We start from the raw sequence: 17,848 nt of genomic DNA, 5'->3' as shown, positions 1-17,848 counted from the left end.
CTTCCTTCCTTCCTTCCTTCCTTCCTTCCTTCCTTCCTTCCTTCCTTCCTTCCTTCTTCTCCTCCCCTCCTTTCCTTTCCTCTCTTGTCTTTCTCTCTTCCCTCCCTCCCTCTCTCTTTTTCTTTCCTATGGGGCTTTGAAGCCAAATACAAATTTACCACCTGCGTGTCCCATTCCCTCATTAGTGAGGATACTCCAGTGCTGACTGTTCAAGAACCTTCTAATAAACTATCCCACAACATCACTGTAAATGGTAAACTGTTGTTGAGAATTGTGGATTTTGTAATGAGAGGAATTCAGAAAACCTCCTAGGCCACTTAGTGACGTGTTAATTTCCCAGGAATGTCTCCCCTGCACTGTTCACGTTGACTGAGCATCCCTGAGCGTGCACCACCTCCACCACAGACACAAAAGCATAAACCTTCCAGCAAATTCCTGGCAGGCTCTGATTACCCTGAGGATCCGGAGCCAGACACAGCTTTGCAGACTTGCTCAGATGTATCACGGCACTTTCCTACCCAAATGCAAAGATACCTTTGCTTTTACAACCAGCAGGAGTTCAAACCCAGAGGACACTTTTTATTTTATTTGGGATGGGTGGGGGGAACCTGAGATTTCATAACAGAACAAAACAGATCCCCCAGAGATAATATATAGATACCAATGAATCCATGGAACTAAGAGCAGATTTATGTCAAGTGTTTTGCTGTTTATGTGGAGAGATTGAAGATCGTCAGGCTTTAGGTAGCATTTTTTCTCCTTTCATGCTGCATTAATATTTTCATGAAACCGGTGATAAGAAGGAACCATAAGTTGTGTTTTACAACAAAAATCCAGCCCCACGAGCCTGAAAATTGGTACTTGTAAAGAACCAAGTAGATCACAGTTAAGAACCATTCCATTTTTTTCAACAATGTCATCAACAAGAGCTTGCATTGAGATTGCAGAACATTCACTTGGACAGGATGCCCCTGCCTCTCCATCCCTCTGGTTTTTACCCCTCAAACATAGGTGCAATCACGTTTTTGGGCTCCACCAACTGAAAAAGACATGGTGGGACCATGACGGTTACACGTGTTGGCTTCAGCGCCTGCCCTTTGGAGTTGCTACCAGTGTGTAATCTTGGGCAAGTTATTTCAGCTCTGAAAGTGTCAAGTGACTCGTGGGAGAACTCATGGGGTTGGTGTAAACAGCAAAATGGAATCATCCGTGCGAGACACTTGGGACAATGCCTGGTAGAGCATAAGTGCCAGTAGCGGCTGTTGATCATTATTGTTTTTTTTCTTGTTTCTGTCATTCCATGTCCTGGTCTTCCAAGTCCTTGCCCTCTAGCAGAGGGGACACATGAGGAGACAGGCATTCATCTGTGGTAGAGGTGAGGTCAGGCGGTCTTCCTGGAGGAAGCAACCCAGCTGTGTCTTAAAGGCCGTATTGCGAGGATCAGGGCGAGAGCTGTGGGAAACACCCAACATTTCAGGGCCTTGTAGGAGACGTGAATCTTGTAGCACCTGAGTAAACGTGCTTAGAAACAAAAGAAGAGTCAGCAGAGGGCCCCAGCAGCTAGGCAGGAAAGGAGGTTCAAGAGGGAGGAAATGATCACCCATCAGACGCTCTGGAGAGCTCGAGAAAAATACAAACCAAACAGTGCCATTTGGATTGAGTGACAGTGAAGTCATTTGGCTCCCTAAGGGCCATTTCAGTGAAGTGGTGAGGAAGCAGCCCTGTGGTGTGCTGGTAAATGTTTAACAATGGGCTGTCTTGTAGCTTCGGCCCACTTCCATGGGACAAAGACTCCCAACCTGGCTGATCTAAAGCTGAAGGTCACTGGATCAGGCCTGGAAAGAGATGCTCAAGATCTTGACCTCTGCATCACAGCAGGTGATATGGCAGAAATGGGCAGCAGATGGCTTTAAGTGTCATGTTCATAAGCTTTCTGTAGATGGATATGAACAAGGTGATAATCCATATGCTGCCTCGGTGCAGCTGCCTTCAGTGAATCGTACTGCTGACATGTGGCCTGATCCCTTCTCTTGGGGCACATCCCCCGATTCTAGGGTACCTTCTCCCTGCGTTCTCGGACCCCATTCTGTCATCTGCCTCTCAGAAAAACCTCTTTGCCAATACGAAACATATCATTGAAAATGGAAGAGTTTGAGCATGAGTTGGTCCATTTGTCTCTAACACTTTTTGGGGCAGAGTATGTCCTGACCCACCGACACAAGTCTTCAGGTCCACTTGGCAGGGATGATCACGAGTGGAAAGAGGACACTGTCCTTCTCTGTGTGGCAACCCAGAGGGATGATGATCTGACTCTGGGCTCAGAAAGTAATCTTTTGATCTTTATCTAGTTTCTCAAGTAGACTTCTCTTACTTGAATGGAAAGAGACTGTCCAACTGACCAGACTTTTTTCTATCTACTCGGTGGTTGCAAGCCTCGATTTAGACTTTCCGTCTGGTGCATTTAGACTTTCCTTTGAGTTTGGTTAATAGCATTCAAGACCTGAAAACTCCAGGGGGGAAAGATAATAATAGCAAACGCTTATATAGTACTTAGTATATACAAGGCACTCTTATGAGTCCTTTTAAAAAAAATTTTTTTTTGGCATTTATTTTCAAGAGACAGAGACAGAGTGTGAGCAGGGGAGGGGCAGAGAGAGAGAGAGGGAGACACAGTATCTGAAGCAGGCTCCAGGCTGTGAGCTGTCAGCAACAGAACCCAATGCGGGGCTCAAACCCACGAACCATGAGATCAGTTGAAGTTGGACGTTTAACAACTGAGCCACCAAGGTGCCCCATAAGTCCTTTTGTTTAAATCCAAACAAGAAAGAACCCTATGAGGACTCCATTTTACCGATGAGGAACCTAAGGCACAGACATATTTAGTAATCTGTCCAGGGTCACACGAGTACTAGAACCAAGATTTGAATATAAGTATTTGGTTCCCAGTGTCCTAACCACTACCATATGCTGGCTCCTAATGGTGAGTTCCAGAACAGAGGGAGACCCTGAACTGTGGGGCCCCATTCAGATGCAGAGAACCTGGAAGAAAGATTCCATTTACACTATGGAGAATGCAAGATCTCTGCTGTCCTTGGAAGGGGTGGAGCAGAGGCCATCCTAGGGCCCGTAAGAGCCTCTTTGCTTCATGGGAAGCTCTACTGTTCCCACTCCTGCAGCTGCACTGCCCTCCCCTGGTTCCTTTGGTTTCTGGAGACTTCTGCGATTTTTCTGGCCACAGATATCTGCTTCCTGGTGAGGAGGCTCAACCTCGGCCCTGAGATCACATCTCTAGGTGCCTGCCCAACTAATGGGCCCTACCCTTCCTGTGCCCCTAATCCCCTGGATACTCCAGGAGAACGTCACCGGAGTTTCTCTTTGCCCCACATTCTCCTGAGAATGCCTTGTTTCCGCACTTCCCTGGGCACTTTGTGTCTGAGGCTAGACCACTAAGAGGCTAATAGAAAGGGATCTGGGGTGCAGGAGCTAAAAAGTTACTCCTCTTAAGACTTTCTTGGGCTCTTCAGTACCTTAGGAGAAGGTGACAGGCTTGTGCCTTCCATCATCCCTCCTCCTCGGGCCTCACACAGATGCCCCTGGGAGCTGTGCTTAGTGAGCTTCAAAACTCTGAGCTGAAAAAAGATGACAAGGCCCCTTCAGGGGTTATGGAGAGGCCTCACTGAAGAACAGGGTGACTCTCAAGGCAGAGGGAAGGAATGCTGTCCCTTGGCATTTTCCTACATCTGTGGACTCAAGTCTAGTTTTAGTCCTGTGCGTTTGATGGTGTCCTGGCTGTAGCAGGAGGCTCTGGAGCAGGGACAAGGGACAGCCGGATTTCCCCCCAGTTGTTCTGGTGGAGGAAGACCTTGGCAGAGAGAGAAAGGGGGTGGTTCTCCTCATGGAGGTCACGTATTCCCTGGTGCAGTCTGGGTGAGTCACTGTCCTTTGTGCATTTAGTGTTGTCACCTATATACAACAAAAGGCTGGAGCTCTTTGCTTCCAAAACACCGCTACACTTAGAATTTTCATGATTTTGTTGACAGGGGAAAATTCTTATAGAGACACTTATTGTTAGCATTGTTGTACTTATAAAATTCAGATCAGTCTACTCAGGGCGCATGCCTGAATCCTATAAGGTAAATACATGATGATAATTCATTTTGGAGGTAATATCTTTAGGGGCTAAGATTACCAGATAGAATGAATGACCCCACTTCTGTCCCAAGACTTGACTAGATGGTGTGGTGTGGGTGCCTGTGTCCTTGATGGCAGGAATAAGGGTGAATAAAGCCAGAGGCTGAACACCCACTTTCCCCTATAGGTTCTACATAATTCATCCGAGCCTTCTCCAAGGGCTCAGATTTCAGCCTCCTTAATAAGCCCTTCCTCTAGCAACTTCAGGGCTTTGAGGAACTTTTAAAAAGCTCTTTCTGCAGACAGGGGTTTGGGAATCCATATGCAGTAAAGTCTCCCTTCCAAACTGGTCTCTAGGTGTGACAGGTAGCTCCTGAAACTGGGTGGCTGGTGCTCCTGACAGCACCACGCTTAGCGGGAATGTCACAGCCGTAGCCGCAGAGAACACAGGGCAGTGTTGATCAGAATCCTCATGCCCATTTCCATCATCTAAAATGTGTGAAGTGTGGCCTTGGAAACTGTGAACTTTGTTTTGAAACTTTAGAATCTCCTTTAGTGCTTCTAACCATACGGTTGTGGAGGGTCAGAGGGATTTTTTTCTTGTTGACAGTGACCACTTAGTTTTGTTAACTCCCTTTCTTCCAAATCGACTGGCTATGTCTTTTTTTTTTTTTTTAAAGAATAAAAAATAAAGTGAAAAACCATTAGAAGAATGGTAAGATTTGAGGGTATTTACCTAAACCAAACTGAAGCTAAAGGCATAAATTTTACATATTTTATGCCTCTGTTGATTCTATTTTTGGTTGGGATATGTAACCGTACTTGGGATGCTGTGGAATCATTGGTGCATAAAAATGTCAGGTGAGGAGTTCCTAGACCACCATCTGAGTAACACCCCCCAGTGTCAGGGTGTAACTTGCCAAGTTGTGGACAGGACGGCCAGTGACGGAGAAGTTACTACCTTCTAAGGCAGCATCCTTTATTTTGGGACAGTTTAACTATGAGGAAATTCATTCTTAGGCTCAAATCCCTGGCTTCACAGACTTTTCCCATTGTTACTATGTCATAATGCTGACAGCGATGGATAATTTTTTTGAGTCCTTACTGTGGGTCAAGTGCTCTGCGTGGGACTTAGTGTATCACCTCATTCCATCTTGGTAAGAATTTTTCAAAGTAAGCAATAATACCCCTATTTTACAGGGGAGAAAACCGAGTGGTAAAAATGAAAATGTGTCCTGCCCAATGAGTGCGGGAGGCTGATTCCAGAATGTATGCTGGAACTCTGAGTTCTTCTGCTTCTTGGGGTTTCTCTCCCACATTTCACACCCCCTCCCCTTCGTCCCTTCCTTCCCCCCATCAAGTATTATTTCCATACCCCTGCTCGTCTCCTCAGTATTTGGTTTAGAGATATCACTGGAGTTGACTCCCAGCACTTCAGATGTGAGCCGATCTTTCCAGTGAACGTACAATAGGACCTCTCCTTGCCATTTCTGGAGCAAGTGTTGAAGTGGTCCAAGAATCACGCTTTTTTGGCAGGCACGTCACATTTTTGCTCTACTTGAGTTTGTTTTCAACTGAAATCCCCAGGATCTCCATCATCACCACCACCACCACCACCACCACACGCACACAGTCTCCGTCATCGTACAGCCGCTAAGGGAAGCAGTCAGCGTAGGGCGTGGCCAGGGAGCCAGACTGCCGGGTTCTCAGACCACATAGCAGCCGTGTCCCCTTGACCAGTTGTCTGACCCTCTCTATGTCTCAGTTTGCTCGTCTATAAAATGGCATCATAATAGTGCTTGTGACCTCACTGGGTGGTGACACTGTCATTCGTTAATACTTACAGACGCTTAGCACAGAGCTTGGCATGGAGCAGGCGCTCAACGAATGTCATTTTTGTTTCGCCCAAACTTAGTTGCTCTTGCTCTGAGATCACTGATGAAAATACTAAACTGTGGATTTACATTATGTACGCATTCAACTAAAGCAAATTCAACCATATGCATCTCTCTTTCATGTGATTAAAAGTACTGTGAAGTTATTTTTTGCACGTAGCGTGTGCTCTCTATTATGCAATATCTGTAGTTTTCTATATTACTGAGTTCTAAATATGTATTAGTTTAATGGGCTGAATATAGAAAAATGTGTGCATCCTACTTTATGGGCAATGGAAAGAATTTTCGAGGGAAATTTTGACTATCATGTACATAATTTTTGCCTTTCTGGCTGACTTGAGAGCCTGGCTGCTTTGTAAGTTGTAACTGAGCCTACGGAGAGGGGTCTGTGAGAGACCCCTGGGACACTCCATCCTGCCTTCCTGAAGGTGACTGATTCCGCATTTGTGTGCTCCTGCTCCACACAGCCCATCGGCCGTGCAGAAACCCACGTGGAAGTGGTCTAAGGCTCCAGGCTGTCAAAAATACAAGAAGACAGCGGTATCTCTTGTCCTCTGCTTCTTGGAGTAGCAGCCAGACCACTATTGTGTTAAACACTGCTGACTAGGAAGAGTCCGCTGAAAGTCTCCAATCTTAAAAGAAAGCCTGTGCCCTAATAATTACGACACAGTGTGGTGAGGGAAACTCATTTGGTGACTAATCATCAAGGCAATGGGTGTTCTCCGGGGATGTAGCGTTTGAGGTCAGTTTTAAGGGTTGGTAGAAGCAGCTGAGAGGGAGGATTGAGGAGTGGCGCATAGGAAGCCCGAGAGCCTAGAAGGGTATTTGGGATGAGCCAGGAGCCTGTGACTGGAGGGTGGGAAGAAAGAAGCAGAATGGGACAGGCAAGATGCCCTCGGGTGACTCAGTGTCACTGATAGTTAAACTCAGAAGAAGCTCAAGTCACTGCTTTTGACTCTGGATAAGGTTTTTTGGGTTTTGTATTCCTTTTCAATCTAAATATAGAAATACATTTGAGTAATTAATCCATCAAGTGTAATTTCTAGGAGAGAATTATTCAAGTTCTTTCCCCCTCTTCGGAAATGGAACTGAGGGAAGGACTGTCTTTCTGCATGTGTGTTTGATATAGAATTAAAAATTGGGAAGGGAATGCAAAGAAATGAAATTAGTTCTCATGTTTAGGAAGTAGGATTATGGGCAAACAAATATTCGTTTGTTTTTAAATGTTTATTTAATTTTTTTTTAATGTTTGTTTATTTTTTGAGAGAGAGGGAGACAGAGCATGAGCAAGGGAGGGGCAGAGAGAGAGGGAGACACAATCCGAAGCGGGCTCCAGCCTCTGAGCTGTCAGTACAGAGTCCTGCGTGGGGCTCGAACTCACGAACCGTGAGAAGATGGCTTGAGCCGAAGTCGGACGCTTAACCGACTGAGCCACCCAGGCGCCCCTATGTTTCTTACATAATATTGTGAAATTGAGTGAATAATGAAACTTAAATGGTCTTGATAAGTTATTATGGAAATTAACATTCAGTGATTTTCCCATTCTCCAGACTGTTCTAAATCCTTTCTATGCGTTACGTCATTTAATTTTCAAATCAGCCTCTCAGATAGGTACGGTTTTTACCTACCCATCACAGTAAAACCCAAAGGACAGACCAGGCCAATATCTTGACTAAAGCTTTACAATGAGAGAGTGGAGACCCAGAGTGGGGACCCGGGAAAATGTGCCTCCCACGTCCACACACTTCACCACTAAGTCACATGACACCCACTTGGTGGTATTTTTAAATCAATCACCTGTGTGTTTTGGGGGCAGGGCAGGGAGACTTGGTGGCCAGAGATTTACCTTGGGATTGCTTCTGGCTGTGTCCCGTCACAGGAGCTCAAGGCATCTTCTAATCATCCAAGCCCTTTACACCATGGGCATCTCATAAGCAGGGTGAGTAGTGGACTTTTTTCCCTCAGGACACACGTGGCCTAAGTAACTATTTAGAATAGTTATTGGTTGAAAATGCATTTATGTTTTGCAATATAGTTCTAGGGTGCCAAGGAAACATGACTCTTTTAAGCCTTCTGACTGATAAACTGATGCTATTATTTCTTTTTGGAAAAAAATTTTCCCACAATGACCAAAGCAAGGCATGTTTTGTAGGCGTGTTTCCAATTAGGATAAGGGTATAGGGAGAAAGAGGAAAAACATTCAGAATCCCACATTCCAGAAATTCCCACTGTTCACATTGGCATCATTTATGGTAGGTATTACCAATCATCACGTTTTCCTCCTGGAATGTATTAATTAGCCTCAGCCTTTCCTTGGGGTGAGAGAATGAGCCACTGTGTTGATAGACAAATGTAAGTGTGCTGATGGCCAGCAATTGAGGAAACCATGGCCGGGCAACTTGTATCTCCTGCTTCTTGGAGAGCTGTATATTAACTTCGAGGAAAAAAGTAATTTTCTGTCCCACCTGCATCTGGGTTCTGACCCTGAAACCAAATGCAAAGGACCCTGAGTGGTGCACATACCCTTCCTTCAGCTTTTCCAGATGCTGAGACCCCTGGACATCATTTTCGCTCCTCCAGATTGCAGGTCTCTGATTCACCAGTGACGAAAATATTGGATGGTCGCAAAAGACAGAAATGAGAAGAAAATACCAGTGTCCCTGAAATGCTGTATCCACAGGCAAAATTCTTGAAATCCTCATAGTGACTTTTTTTTTTTTAATTTTTTTTTTCAACGTTTATTTATTTTTGGGACAGAGAGAGACAGAGCATGAACGGGCGAGGGGCAGAGAGAGAGGGAGACACAGAATCGGAAACAGGCTCCAGGCTCTGAGCCATCAGCCCAGAGCCCGACGCGGGGTTCGAACTCACGGGACCGCGAGATCGTGACCTGGCTGAAGTCGGACGCTTAACCGACTGCGCCACCCAGGCGCCCCTCATAGTGACTTTTCAAAGTTGGAAGAGGGAGCGATGTGCTTTTCAAACCACTGGTTTTGTTGCATAACATCAATAATTGGAACAGAGCAGTTTATATTTATTTGTTTCATATGGATTCATGTTGTTTTGGACCCAAATATTGAGAGGCGGCTTAAGTATTTCATCCAGTCTCTAGCTTGTCGTTAGCAGCAGATTCTAGGCTCTTCTCTGTGTTAATGATTTTTAAAAATCTTCATCGTCTTTGATCTCTGTTCTTCCTATCCCCTGATAGCCACCATGATGGATTTAATGTATCTCTTTAAAACATGCGCGTCCTCCTAAAATTTGTCATTTTGTGGTGTGTGTGTGAATGAATTTGTGTTTTCATTGTTTATTTTTTTTAAAGTTTATTCATTTTTTAGTAGTCTCTGCATCTAACGTGGGGCTCAAACTCATGACCCCGAGATCAAGAGTCACACGCTTTTCCGATGGAGCCAGCCCAGTGTGCCCCGAGTTTGTGTTTTTATTTTCATGAGTGGTATTCTCAAAGAAACTCCATTCTGTCTCTTACTATTTTTAATTCACACTGTTTCTAACATCTGGCCATGTGACTATATTTCCCTCTAGTTCATTGATTTTCAGCTGCTTTCGCTCCATTTTACTCTCTATCTTCCTAGTGGTGGATGCCTGGGTTGCCCTGGTGTCCTGCGTCCTTGAGGAATATCACAATGCTCAACCTTGTATAAGCCCCTTTGTGGGCTTGTGGGGGAACTTCCTTGGGTCTTATATTCAGGAGAAGGCATACGTATACTTAATTTCATTAAGGATTGCCAGTTTTTAATTTCTAATAATGTATCATTTTATATTATTAATTAATAATAGTTATATATGAAATATATAATATAAAATATATTGTATTGCATATTAAAATAATATATATTATTTTAAATAAATTATGTTATTAATTGATAATTATATTACTACCACATATATTAATAATAATTTTCAATGTTTATTCTATTTTTTTAAATAAGTACTTATTGAGCACTTTATGTGTGTATCACATTATCCTAGGTGTCAGGAGGGATGCATGACAAAAAAACAGGGATATATTCTCAATCTTAAAATGCATGCGAGAAGAAAGTAACAGTAAAGAGACTCTATGAGTCATCATGCAAATAGTTACCATTTATTGATGATTTGCAATGTGGCAGGCATTTACATGCATCATGTCAGTCCTCATAACCTTATGAGTGTGTGCTATTCACTCCATTTTACTGTTAAAGAAAAAGCAGTTCAGCGTGGTTAAGTAAATTGCCCAAGGATGCACAGCAAGAGTGATGATAGTGCTGGGGTTCTAAATCCAGGTCACTTGCTTATGCCAAAGCCTATGCTTTCACTACTGTGTAGCACTACCTGTCAAGATGAGATGCCCATTTTTATTATTTTTAATTATTTTTTTAATGTTATTTATTTTTGAGAGAGAGAGAGAGAGAAAGAGACAGAGTGCAAGCAGGAGAGGGGCAGAAAGAGAGGGAGACACAGACTCCGAAGCAGGCTCCAGGCTCTGAGCTGTCAGCACAGAGCCCAGCACGGTTCTGGAACTCACAAACCATGAGATCATGAGCTGAGCCGAAGTTGGACACTTAACTGAGGTGCCCGAAGATCCCCATTTTTAAAGAAATTATTGAGTCTTGGCATATAGCAGGTGGTCAATAAATACTTGTGAATTATTGATTAAATGATAGTATTTCGTATTTTTTGAGTAATATCTGCTAAGCTTTGTTTAAATATTTAATGTCTAGGGAACTTTTACAAATCACAATAATTTCATGAGGCTGGTGTTATTTCTATTACCTCTGTTTTACTCCCGAGGAAAAAAAGCATAGGAAGGCCTAGAATAACTTGACCAAATGCACACAGCTAGATTTGTAAAAAAAAAATAAACCTCAAACATTTTATTTTGAGACGATTATAGATTCATATGCAATTGCAAAAAAATAATACGGAGTGATCCTATGGAACTTTTTGTCCAGTTTCTGCCAGTGGTAACATCTTGCAAAACTGTACTACAGTGTCACAACCAGGATATTGACATGGCTACGGACAAGATACAGAAGGTTCCAGCATCCCTTATGGTACCCTTTTGTAACATACCCACTTCTCTCTGTTTCCTTTCTCTCCTTAACTCCTGGCAACCTGTAATCTGTTCTCCATTTTTATAGTTTTACTTTTTCAAGAATGTTATGAAATTATATGTGTAATTAACATGTATAGATGTACATAAATTAGCATCATAATGTTATGCCTGCATATATAAACTTTTGGGATTTTCTTTGTCATTTAATCTTCTCTGGAGGTTCTTCCGGGTTGTCACACGTATCAGTAGTTCATTCCATGTTATTGCTGAAAAGTACTACACGGAGTAGGTGGGCCATAGTCTGTTTATGCCACCCACCACCTGAAGGACATCTGGGTTGTTTCCATTTTTTAGACTATTAAAAATAAAACTGCTTATAAACTTCAGTGTACAGGTTTTTGAGTGAACATAATTTTTTATTTCTCTGGGATAAATGCCCACAAGTTCAACTGCTGGGTTATATAGTGGTTACATGTTTGGTTTTTAAGAAATTGCCAAACTGTTTTCCCTGCGTAGCTGTACCATTTTGCATTCCCACTAGCAGTGAGCGAGGGATCCACCTCCTTTGGGTTACCAGCATTCGGTGATGTTACTATTTTTTATTTTAACCATCCTGATAGGTGTGCAGTGGTCTCTTATAGTTTCAATTTGTATTTCTCTCATGACCAGTACCGTTGAACATCTTGTCATGTGTATTTTTGCCATCTATTTATCTTCTTTGATGAGATGTTTCTTCGTGCCCATGTTCTATTTGGATTGGTTGCTTTTTTAGTGTCGAGTTTGAAAGGTCTTTATACACTCTGAGTATATGACAGTATATAGCCTGGGTATATATACTGTATATATATAGTATATACTGTGTGTATATTGTGTGTGTATATATATATATACACTGTATACAGTATATAGGACTGAGGGGGTGGACAGTCCTTTGTTGGGTATGTGGTTCACAAATAGTCTTTCCGCTCTGTAGCTTGTCATTCTTCCTCCTAACAAGGTTTTTTTTACAAAGCAAAAGTTTTTAATTTTTTTTTTTAATTTTTTTTTCAACGTTTTTATTTATTTTTGGGACAGAGAGAGACAGAGCACGAACGGGGGAGGGGCAGAGAGAGAGGGAGACACAGAATCGGAAACAGGCTCCAGGCTCCGAGCCATCAGCCCAGAGCCTGACGCGGGGCTCGAACTCACGGACCGCGAGATCGTGACCTGGCTGAAGTCGGACGCTTAACCGACTGCGCCACCCAGGCGCCCCAAAAGTTTTTAATTTTAATAAAGTCTAATATATATATAGTATATATATAATATATATATAGTAAATCTGTCATGCTTTTGGTGTCCAGTCTAAAAACTCCTTGCCTACACTTAAATCCTAAAAATTTTATTTTACCTTTTTTTTTTTTCTAAAAGTTTTATACTTTTAACTTTTACATGTAACCTCATGATCCATTTTGGGTTCATTTTTGTATAAGGCCTGAGACTTCGGTCACGGTTTTTGCTGTTCTTGCCTATTGATTGCTTCCATATTTTCTTCTTTTGCCTTTTGCTCCATTTGCCCCAGCACTATGTGTTAAAAAGGCTTTCTTCACTGAATTGCTTTTGCACCTTTACCAAAAATCAATTGGGTATATATAGGTGGGTTTATTTCAGCATTCTCTGTTCTCTTTCATTGGGCTGTGTGTCTACTGCCCTGTTAGTACCACACTGTTTTGATAGTGTAGCTAGATAGTCTTTCAAGTCGTATTATTCCTCCCACTTCTCTTGAGAAATCCTCCTTTTCCAAAATTACTATTTAGCTGTATCCTAGGTTTTTTTTTTTTTTTTTGGCTGTTTTACGTGTAAATATTAGAATAATCTTGTTTATATTGACAGAAATCATGCTGTGATTTTGATAGGCACTGTGTTAATTTGGTATATTGATCTGGGGAGAATTGACATCTTTGCCATGTTGAATTTGCTATTCCATGAACATGGTATGTCTCTCCATTTCTTTAGTCAGAACTGTGTCCTTTTCATTATACCAGTCCTCCACATGTTTTGTTGGATTTTTACCTCAGTATTTTTTTTCTGAGGGGTTGTAGATGATATTGTATTTTCAACTGGTGTCCATGTGTTCACTGCTAGTACAACTGACTTTTGCAAGTTTTTCTTGCATCCTGAGATCTTGCTGAACTCATTTTTTAGTTCTAAAAGTTGTTTTTTTGGTGATTCCTGGACAGTTTTGTATTGTCTTATGAGGCTTTAGATATTATTGAAACCTTCTATTTTAGATGGCTTTGCTGGCACTACTTTAGCAGGTGCAGGGGGTGGGTGCTACCTGATTACTGCCAGGTGGAGGTAGATAGAGGTCCCAGTTCACCACTAGGTTTCCTTACTGGGAGGGTGGCTACCATTACTGCTGGGTAAGGGGGAAAGTTTAGCCTATCTGTATGGTTTCCACTGACACTGCATGGAAGATAGGGGCAGGGGATGGGAGCAGCCCTTATTACTAGCCAGTGGGTGAGGCACCTTGGTATAGCCTCACAAGGTTAGAAGTCTAGGTTCCCTACTTGGCCTTTGCTGGTATGGGCGATGATGGGCCACATGTTTTTTCTGTGCTATTTAGCTGTTGTCAAGTGGTTATTGTCTAAAAGTTTTGTCTGGCTAGCTTGCTGCCAGCCTAGTCCTTTGGCTAGAGAGAAAGCGGGCTTTGTTGGGCTTTTTCAGTCTGTACCCATTGATGTTTCTGGGTTGCCACTTTTCCCAGTTCTGAATCTGGGATATATGAAGCACAGAGAAAACCCGGGGAGGTCACCACCATGTTGTGCCTCAGATCCTGAGGCGACTAGCCAGTCTGCCTTTTTCCCTCCACCCAGCAGCATCTTTTTATGTTTGTTTCATATCTAATGCCCAGGGTTTTCACTTGTACTTAGCAGAAGAATAGGAAAAATAGGTCTACTCCTTCCTCCTGCAAGGGTTGGGTGGGGGCGGAGGTGGACAGCTGGATTTCAAAACCTATCAGTTTGGCACCTGGGCCCTTGTGCCTCACCAGTTTGCTCTAGGGAAAGGAGAGAAGCATGGCTGCACTGGTCAGGGAAGTATTTGAGTTGGTCGGAAAACGGGTTTTGAGAAGTAAGGTCAAAGTCCATTTTTCTTCCTGAAATAGCCTGAGTAGTAGGGAGGAAGGAGTGAGTTGTGTTTGAAAAGTAGGAAAGAACCTGACCCACAGCAGTGAGGGCTGTGTGGGGACATCAGGGTGCTCCCATTAGGCTGGAATGTTCCTTGCTTTAGAGATGACAAACTCAAGATGAGAAGTAGCCGGGGTGCCTGGGTGGCTCAGTGGGTTAAGCATCTGACTTCGGCTCAGGTCATGATCTCGAGGTTCCTGAGTTCGAGCCCAACATTGGGCTCACTGCTGTCAGCGCAGAGCCTGGAGCCTGCTTCGGATCATCTGTCCCCCTGTCTCTCTGCCCCTCCCTCCCTCACGCTCTCTCGCTCTCTCAAAAATAAATAAACATTAAAAAAATAAATTAAAAAAAAAAAGATGGCAGTAACCAAAATGTGCTTCCCCCCTTCCTCCCTTCCTTTTATACAGGGGGTCCTGTCTCACTTAGAGAAACAAATCTCCAGGTGCCTGGGTGGCTCAGTTGGTTAAGCATCTGACTTCGGCTCAGGTCATGATCTTGCAGTTCACGAGTTCGAGCCCCGCATTGGGCTCTGTGCTCATAGCTCAGAGCCTGGAACCTGCTTCACATTCTGTCTCTCTCTCTTTCTGCCCCTCCCCTACGTGTTCTCTCCTTCTCTCTCTTTCTGTCTCTCAAAAGTAAGTAAAACATTAAAAAAAAAAAAAAAAAAAGAAAAGGGAAAACAAATCTCCTGGTCCAGGTGAGGCTCGTTCAGCTGGTCGTGAATTCTGCTGAGAGGTGAGAGTGACACGTGGTTTCTTCCCATTTATCTGGAACCCCCTAAGCCTTAATTTCTTCATCATACTCCTTTGATGGTTGTTGTGAGAATTAAATGGCATATCAGGTAAAGTATCCAGGACTATGCCTCCATGGACGCATGACCTTGGTTGCCAGAACCTTCCTTCCCCTCACCCAGAACTCCCTGTGTGCAGACACACGCTCTGCTTCAACTGTCTGACGCCTCCTGGAAATCTGTGACGGGCTGGCTTTCCAATTGCTCGGATTTGGTATGTCAGAGTATAGTAGAAGCCATCTGTGGATTCACTGGAGGCTTTAAACGATTTGCTAAGATTACACGTGGACCTGTCTGGGATAAAAGTCACATTACAGTAAGTCTGGACTTTTAGTAGAGATTAGGCTGGGGTCCCATATTTTTATCATATTACACCTGTATGACTCTTAGAGATCAGCCAGTTCAATCCTTTTTATTCAAGCTTTGCTGCTGTTGTTGAGTTTTTTTGTTTTTTTTTTTTTGTTTGTTTGTTTTTTATTTTTGGGACAGAGAGAGATAGAGCATGAACGGGGGAGGGGCAGAGAGAGAGGGAGACACAGAATCGGAAACAGGCTCCAGGCTCTGAGCCATCAGCCCAGAGCCTGATGCAGGGCTCGAACTCACGGACCACGAGATCGTGACCTGGCTGAAGTTGGACGCTTAACCGACTGCGCCACCCAGGCGCCCCTGTTGTTGAGTTTTTGATAGGAAAACTAACATACATTTATTATAACACATCGGGTAATGCAGAAGTGTATATGGAAAAAGTTAATAATCTACCACACTGCCTCTGTAATCTTTAATTTCTTCCCTCTGAGGTAGCTAATGTTAACATTTTGCTGTTCACCATTCTTTTCTTTATACGCCTAAATTCATCTACCTCTGTTGTTAGTTTTTAAGTGAAAGCTGTGTCATTCTCCTGTTTACACCAAAATCAGCTTTCTGCATTTCACAGTATGTCACGAACATTCTTGTGGGCCTCTACGTTATTAAACATTTTTAAAAAATATTTATTTTATTTTTGAGAGAAAAAGAGTGTGAGTGAGCGAGGGGCAGAGAGAGAGAGAGGGAGACACGGGATCTGAAGCAGGCTCCAGGCTCTGAGGTGTCAGCACAGAGCCCAACGTGGGGCTCGAACTCGTGAACCTCGAGATCATGACCTGGGCCAAAGTCAGATGCTTAACTGACTGAAACACCCAGGCGCCCCTGCATTATTTTAAAATTTAACTTTACTTCTGTCAAAGCAAGACACTTGTACATAGTTTTGAAAATCGATAGTAACAATAGACTAAAAATGAGTAATAGCAACCCTTTGTCCCAGTGTCCCCTTCTGTTGGATTCTCTGTCCCCAGAGAAACACACTTTGAACTCTTTAAACTGTTTCTTCCGGTATTTATCCCCAAATTTCTAAGCAACATGTTTCTACTATTTTTCCTTGACTCATCCGTTTTAGAACAGGATTTAGCTTTTTTACCTAACCACACAAATACAGATATGTGCTCTCTCTCTCGCTCTCTCTCTCTCACACACACACACACACACACACACACACACACACGTCTTAAATGATTAAATCTAAGATTAGTGTTTACATTATGTGACTACATAAATAGTACAGCAAAATCATAGAGGTACATTAGGATTACATTTTCTTTCTTGTGGTTTGTTTTTTGTTTGTTTCCTGTGGACTTAATAATTACCTTGTTTATCTTTCTCATTTTAATGAACTCTATTGGAGTTTAATTTATGTACAATAAAATGCATCCATATAAAGCATATGGTTCTGTGAGCTTTTGACTATTGTATACATCCAGATAATCACCAGCCCCATCAAAATATAGAATATTTCCATAGCCTCAAAAAAAAAAAGTGCTGTGTCCCTTCCCAGTTAATCCTTTTGTCTCAGGCACCCATTGATCTCAGGGGTTTTTTTGTCTTGATTTTGTTTTCACTATAAAGTATTATTATTTTTTTTAAGTAGGCTCTGTGCCCAGCACGGGGCTCGAACTCATGACCCCAAGATCACATGCTCTACCAGCTGAGTTAGCCAGGCACCCCCACTATAAATTATTTTTGCCTATTCTAGAACAGCGTGTGCTTTTTTTGTTTGGTGTCTTTCCTTCAGTATAATGTTAATGATACTGAATTACATGCTACTGTATTTGTTCTTTTCTGCTGGCTAGTGTTCCACTGTATAAACATACCATAGGGTGTTTATCTGTTCACTTGTCAATGAACGTTTGGTTCTTTCCAGTTTGGGGCTTTTATGTTAAAGCTGTTATAGAACATTTGTATTCAAGTCTCTGTGTAGATGTGTTTTCACATCTCTGGGGCAAATCGTTCGGAGGGGCAAGACTGGGTAACTTGGTAGGTTGTGTGTTTGTTTTCCAAAGTGGTTGAACCATTTTCATTGCCTCCAGTAGCTAAGGGAAGTCTAGTTGTTCATCAATATTTGGTGCTGTCTGTATTTTTAATTTTAGCCCTTTTAGTGCATATGTAGTCATGACTCATTGTGAGTTAAAAAAAAAATCCATAGACTATTTGTTTCAGCCGTTACTGGTTTTCAGAAAAATTGAGTGCAAAGTACAGAGTTTCGTAAACCCTCACCCTCGGTTTACTCTATTTTTCTAAATGTTTATTTTGGAGACCGGGGACAGAGAGAGAGCGGGACAGAGGATCTGAAGTGGGCTCTACTGACAGCAGAGAGCCCAAAGCGGGGCTCCAACCGATGAACCCGTGAGATCATGACCTGAGCTAAAGTCAGACGCTTCACTGACTGAACCACCCAGCACCACCCCCCCCCATTTTTTTTTTAAATAAATTTTGGGGCACC

At 42.8% G+C, this 17,848-nt stretch overlaps 1 protein-coding gene across 3 annotated transcripts in view; it reads left to right on the top strand.

Moving 5' to 3' along the window:
* Nucleotides 1–17,848, top strand: part of CAMK1D (calcium/calmodulin dependent protein kinase ID) — a 440,028-nt gene that overhangs the window by 216,200 nt on the left and 205,980 nt on the right. The window contains exon 1 of one of the 3 annotated variants that reach the window (XM_040451431.1): nucleotides 5,197–5,288. The exons of the other annotated variants lie outside the window; for them this stretch is intronic. Coding sequence (XP_040307365.1) covers nucleotides 5,200–5,288 — 89 coding nt within the window. The 5' untranslated portion in view covers nucleotides 5,197–5,199. Of the gene's footprint in view, nucleotides 1–5,196; nucleotides 5,289–17,848 lie in introns of those variants that run through there. 3 annotated transcript variants of the gene reach the window in all.

Source organism: Herpailurus yagouaroundi, unplaced genomic scaffold (assembly GCF_014898765.1).
Source record: "Herpailurus yagouaroundi ecotype Mexico unplaced genomic scaffold, PumYag 203, whole genome shotgun sequence".
NCBI classification, from domain to species: Eukaryota; Metazoa; Chordata; class Mammalia; order Carnivora; family Felidae; genus Herpailurus; species Herpailurus yagouaroundi.
Note: the sequence above shows the minus strand (reverse complement) of the source record. Positions and strands in the feature narration are given on the sequence as shown.